At 33.9% G+C, this 6000-nt stretch overlaps 1 protein-coding gene across 2 annotated transcripts; it reads left to right on the top strand.

The window, feature by feature from the left end:
- Window positions 1–1244: 1244 nt before the first annotated feature.
- Window positions 1245–5768, top strand: LOC145087135 (dynamin-related protein 3A-like). 2 transcript variants are annotated; one of them, XM_079025041.1, is made up of 20 exons: window positions 1247–1846; window positions 1942–2224; window positions 2307–2335; window positions 2436–2537; window positions 2676–2744; window positions 2828–2887; window positions 2967–3077; window positions 3157–3205; window positions 3307–3416; window positions 3507–3599; window positions 3692–3784; window positions 3854–3991; window positions 4069–4182; window positions 4264–4353; window positions 4432–4474; window positions 4583–4731; window positions 4807–4953; window positions 5057–5109; window positions 5195–5294; window positions 5382–5768. In XM_079025041.1, exons 1-20 carry the CDS (start codon window positions 1490–1492, stop codon window positions 5418–5420), a joined length of 2229 nt encoding a protein of 742 aa, XP_078881167.1. In that variant the 5' UTR covers window positions 1247–1489; the 3' UTR covers window positions 5421–5768. The 2 variants fall into 2 exon arrangements, with proteins under 2 accessions (XP_078881166.1, XP_078881167.1); XM_079025040.1 differs by having other exon boundaries at window positions 1245–1846; window positions 3307–3599.
- The last annotated feature ends 232 nt before the right edge of the window (window positions 5769–6000 follow it).

The following is a 6000-nucleotide window of genomic DNA, read 5'->3' on the forward strand; positions in this document are numbered from 1 at the left end:
GATGTTGATATGGTGGTATGTTGACAGGTTTGTTGGCTCCCTCACAAAGCAGCGTCACCTCAACCCAACCATAAAATGTCGTCATATACATAACAAGCCATACATAAGCTGTGACCCTGAAAGGCAAGCCAGACTTATGATGTGGGCTCGGGAGCAAGCCATACATGAGCTGTGGGCCGGAAAGGCAAACCAGACTCATGCTGTGAACTTAGGGGTAATCCAGTATGTTAGCTATGGACCCAATATGCACATTGTTATATGTTGGTATGGTGGTATGTTAAGGGAACTCACTATGCTTTTGCTTGTAGTTCCAATTTTATGTTTCAGATACTTCGGATAACCATGGGAAAGTAAATGCGTGAGCGTGCACATCTTCTTGGTTTTGATGATACTGATTTAGGACACTATAATATATGATTTCTACTTTTGAGAACAATGTTTTGTAAACATTTGGTTTTGATATGGGTTTTGACCGAAAACAATGATTTCTCTTGATTTAGAAATGAAAATATTTATCTTGATTTGTGGGATGTTACATTTTGCTACAAACTATTTCAACAAAATCCCACCGAACTTGATTTTAGAAAAATCATTTGTTGCTGAAATCGATTTCAAATAATTTGAGTTTTCTAGATTTCAAACCCACCAAAACCGTTTGTTACTTTGGGGAAGTAGGATGATGGGAGAGTGGTGTCGCTGGAGAGGAGGCGTTGATGGGGATGCTTGGGTGCTTCGTCGATGGAAGTGAGAAGAGGGTTTTTCTAAGTTCAGACTCATTTTTTAGTTGGATGATTTAGATGGGTTTGGAGGCTAGATATCTAGAAGTCGAAAAGGTTCACTTAAATCAAACTATAAAGCGATGTTGTGGGTTGACAGAGGTGGTGAGGGTGAGTATATGGCGACAGAGCAAGCGTGTGCATAATCGTTGTTTCCTCCGTGAGGTTTTTGTAGTTTCCAATCTCGTTTGGCTTGTCGGAGATGTCGCCAGAGCTTGCGTCCGCCGGAAATGTCGTCGGATGTGAAACTCAAACCCCAAAACAGATTTTACATGCTATTGCAGGTAATAATACCAAAAAAACAAGTTTAAAGATTAATAACATATAAAAAAAAGCTAAATGACCAAATATGTACAAAATATATAATTGATTCCCATTCAAATCATGATCTCTTATAACAATTACTTAAAAATAAATGCACGAATTTGTCTTGAAATTAGGTTAAAAACCACATTTTCATAAATAACCTAAAAAAATATTATGCTTTAAGACAAAGCCCTCTTTCCATTGGTGGACATGAGAATTCCGGGACCCGGTCCGGCGAACAGCAACGGTCATCACACAACAAGCAACGGTGTCCACGGTTGGATTATTCATCCCAACCTCCGAGCAAACCCATTTCTTAATCAAACAAGCGCGCCATAATTTCTCAAACAGATTCGCGATTGCTTCTTCTAATTTGATCACACTCATCGATTTCCCCTAAATCGTTCATGGCTCACGACGTAGAAAAATCAACCTCCGTCCCACCAATAGAACCGCCACTCGGCTCCACCGTGATCCCAGTAGTGAACAAGCTTCGTGAAGTACTAGCAAAGGTCGGTGGGGGAGATTCGGAATTAGAGTTGCCGCAGGTGGCTGTCGTTGGCAGCCAAAGCAGCGGGAAGTCGAGTGTTTTAGAAGCCCTTGTCGGCCGTGATTTCTTACCCAGGGGTTCCGATATTTGCACTCGTCGTCCCCTGCTTTTGCAGTTAGTACGGAGTAATGAAGAAGCCGGTGAATTTGGCGAGTTTTGGCACTTACCAGGGCGGAAGTTCTTTGATTTCTCCCAGATTCGTGCAGAAATTCAGGTATTTGGATTTAGATTATGGCGTTATAATTAGAACCAACCTCTGAGATTTTGCTACCATTACACAATGGTTTACTTCCTTTTTGTTTTGTGAAGGCTGAAACTGAGAGGGAAGCAGGAGGTAATAAGAGGGTTTCAAACAAACAGATTTGCTTGAAGATCTATTCACACAAAGTTCTTGACATGACATTGGTTGATCTTCCTGGAATGACAAAGGTTCCAGTAGGAGACCAACCATTGGATATTGAAGCACAAATCCGTGAAATGATACTCTCCTACATTAAGCAGCCACGTTGTATAATCTTAGCCATTACACCTGCAAATTCAGATTTGGCAAATTCAGATGCACTTCAAATGGCAGGGATTGCTGATCCTGATGGTAATTATCAAATATACTATGCTTTTTTAATGTATTGTTTTGGTTTTAATTCTAAAACTTTTATATACCCTTTCTTTTTCAGGTCATCGTACAATTGGTGTAATTACAAAGGTCAACATTTTCTTCTTCTTCTTCTTTACTTTTGTGAACTTCATATTGTTTTCTTGAAAGGCATATCATTATTTGCATTTCTTTGTCTCTGTAACTACAGTTGGATATTATGGACAGAGGCACTGATGCCTGCAATCTTTTGCTTGGCAAAACAATTCCTCTTAAACTTGGTTATATTGGTGTTGTCAATCGTTGTCAAGAGGTAACTCATTACACGTATTCTTGCATACATACAAATTACAAAGCTTGTAGATTTCGTGTTTTGAAACCTAATTAAATTTGATTTGAGAAAGTTTTGTGAATACTATACAACCTTCTAACATCATTTCTATGTTCACAGGATATTAAGCTTAATCGTGGAATACACGATGCACTTGCATCTGAAGAGGCTTTCTTCCAAAGTCATCCAGTAGGGCCCAATTGTTACCCCCCCTTTCTGCATACACACAGTTAACTGATACATATTCTTTTGTTGATAATGATATATCACAGGTGTATAATAGAGTGGCAGATTGCTGTGGGATCCCTAAATTGGCCAAGAAATTGAATAAAGTATGAATTTTTACTAACTTCACTATGTGGACTAATATATTACATAAGTTTAATTGTTATTTTATTTTATTTTTTTTAGATTTTTGTACAACATATCTTGAAAATGCTTCCAGATTTGAAGTCTAGCATTCGGTCTAAATTAGCTATTGCTTCCAAGGAGCATTCTAATTATGGACACCTTCCACGAAAAGTATGTATAATAATATCATATTAAATTCCATTTTTGGCACATATTTTTGTACATACTGAATTTATTTTCTTTTTTTCAGCCTGATCAAGGATCATTGGTTCTAAACATTCTTCTCAAGTACTCCAAAGGTAACAAGTATTGTCACTCATATTATTATTATTATAAACCATTATTCTCTTTCCCAATAATAATATTTAGAAAGATGTTCATATTCAATTATTCATTACAGCTTTTGTGTCAATGGTTGATGGAAGAAATGAAGAAAAGTTAACATCTGAGGTGTATGGTGGGGCCCGAATTCATTACATCTTCCAGTCAATATTTGTGAGCCGATTGGAAGTAAGTTATAATTATAAATTTAACACTTTATATGCTAATTCTCATTATTATTTCTATAAAATTATATATTTCATATGTCAATTGTCACAGGAAGTAGATCCATTTGAGAGATTAACTGATCAAGACATCCGCACTGCAATCCACAATGCAACTGGTCCTAGATCCGCTTTATTCGTGCCCGAGGTTTTAATTAATTAATTAATTAATTTATTAATTAATTAATTTATTAATTAATTAATTTATATTAATAATTGAACCCTTTAATACATATATAGGTTCCATTTCAAGTTTTGGTTCGAAGACAAATAGCTCGGTTGTTGGATCCTTGTCTTCAATGTGCTAGACTTGTATACAATGAATTAGTAAAGGTATTATCTTTTTTTCTTTTTCTTTTTCTTTATAATTCAGAATAAATGAATATTTTGGAAATATTTCAGATCAGCCATAGTTGTCTAGTGCATGAACTACAACGGTTTCCTGTTCTTAAGATGCACATTAATGACATTGTTGGGAGTTTTTTATTTGAAGGTCTTCAACCTTCACAAACAATGATTGGACACTTAGTTGAAATGGAGGTATTACTTATTATTATTATTATTTTTTTGTAAAATTCTTAATTTCTATATTAATGGTTAAATCTTTCATATTGTAGATTGATCATATAAACACATCACATCCGAATTTTATTGGAGGAAATAAAGCAGTGGAGGTTGCTTCACATCAAGTTAGGTCGTATAGGTTGGGTTCAACAACACCTAGGACAAGGGTAATATCGTCCATATGTTAAAAAATAGTTTTTTTCTACTTTTTTTTTTTGAAAGATATGAAATACAACATTTGGAAACAGGATGGAGAAGATTCTGAAGCTTCCGGAAGCAATCGGAGATCTACTGCTATTGTTGTTAGATCTCCTACCAATGGAATAGTTCCTGATCAGGTTTTATTTATTTATTTATTTATTATTTATGCATCACTTTTATTTATTTATTTTTCACTAAAAAATTCTACTTAATAGGGAGTAAGATCGGTTGCAGATATTGAGAAAAACGGATCCCCTGGTAAGATGCAAAACTTCAATCACTAGCTTTGGAATGGAATCAGGGAAGGAATGGAATCATTCATTCCATTCCAACAATTCCTTATATTAACAGATTTTCAATTTTTAGGAAGTGAGAGGAGTTCAAATTGGATAATTTCGTCATTTTTTCGTGGGAAAGAGGTTCAAAGCCGAGGAATAGATGCATCCGGAAGCAACTCTGACAATGGAATCCTTAATCACAAGGAACATGGTTCATCTATAATTTATCTTAGAGAGGTATGCCAATTCCATTCCATTCTTTCAATTCCATTGTTTCAATTCCGTTTTATAAAGTTTTTTGTGTGTGAACAGCCACCATTGATGTTGAATTCATCAGAAATGCATTCAGAACATGAAGCTGTTGCATTGGCAGTTACAAAACAGTTATTGGAATCATATTATACAATTGTTAGGAAAAAGATTCAAGATTCTGTTCCTAAAGCAATCATGCACTTTTTGGTCAGTGCTTTTATTTTCTTTCATATTTTAATTTTGTAAATAATAATTAAAATTATATACAGAATAGTGTAATATAATCATATTTGAGTGATTTTATATTCAGGTGAATCACACAAAGAGAGAGCTATGCAATGTCTTAATTGAGAATATATACAGGTGAAATTTGAAACTGCTTGGTTTTTGAATTTTACTTTAAATAATTTTAACAATTTTTTAATATCTTAAAAAAAAAAAAAAACAGGGAGAGCCTTTTTCAAAAATTGCTACAAGAAGCTGATGATGTATCTTTAAAGAGGAAGCATGTTGAAGAAACTCTCATAGCTCTTCAAGAGGCCTCAAAAGTAAGTTTATTGAATTATTAAATTGTTTTTTTTTTTTTTTTTTTTTTTGTGTGTATTTACTAATAATATTTTTTTTTGTTTGATTAGCTATTAGATGAGTTACCAATCGAATCTGCAACAGTCTAAAAATAAGGGTAAAATGGTCATTTGTTTGTATTGAGACAGTTGATTCGGTCAAAAAAAGAAAGAGTCGTGTGTATACAAACGTTTTATCCATACAAGAGTTAACAGGACAAGGTCATAATCGACTTTTCCTAAGAAGAACGAGTGAGCAATTTGAAGGTAGGCTTTTGATCTTTGGCATTATATATTCTTATAATGTTGTACATAATTTTTTATTATGACCAAAACATTTCTAGGTTTTGTAGTTGATGGATGTTATTGTTGTATTGGGTTTTTAAAAATAATTGTAACGAAGTTATTACAATTGACGAAAACATAGTGAAAATAAGAATCACGATACTTGATAAGTGATTATATTTGTTTATTGTAGTTGTAATGTAACAAGATAAATATATGTTCTGAAAAATTCTATTTACATATTTAAAATGCCCAAAAATGATGGGAGCAAAAGGGTAAATTGGTATGTGCTTTGATGGTTATGAAAAATAACTAAAGTTTCACGCATAATAAACATAGTTATAAGCATTTTCGAAAAAAGAAAAAATAAAACAACTAGTTAAAAACCGTTTAATTAAGTCGATAA

This window comes from Lactuca serriola, chromosome 2 (genome assembly GCF_051521515.1).
Source record: "Lactuca serriola cultivar US96UC23 chromosome 2, Lser_US96UC23_V15, whole genome shotgun sequence".
In the NCBI taxonomy this organism is placed as follows: Eukaryota; Viridiplantae; Streptophyta; class Magnoliopsida; order Asterales; family Asteraceae; genus Lactuca; species Lactuca serriola.

Bases quoted from the DNA above. Each gene is read 5' to 3' on its own strand.
- LOC145087135 (XM_079025040.1), top strand. From the start codon at position 1,490: ATGGCTCACGACGTAGAAAAATCAACCTCCGTCCCACCAATAGAACCG. The intron at 3,785-3,853 runs GTATTATCTTTT...GAAATATTTCAG, and splicing joins TATACAATGAATTAGTAAAG to ATCAGCCATAGTTGTCTAGT. The intron at 4,954-5,056 runs GTCAGTGCTTTT...TTTTATATTCAG, and splicing joins AAGCAATCATGCACTTTTTG to GTGAATCACACAAAGAGAGA.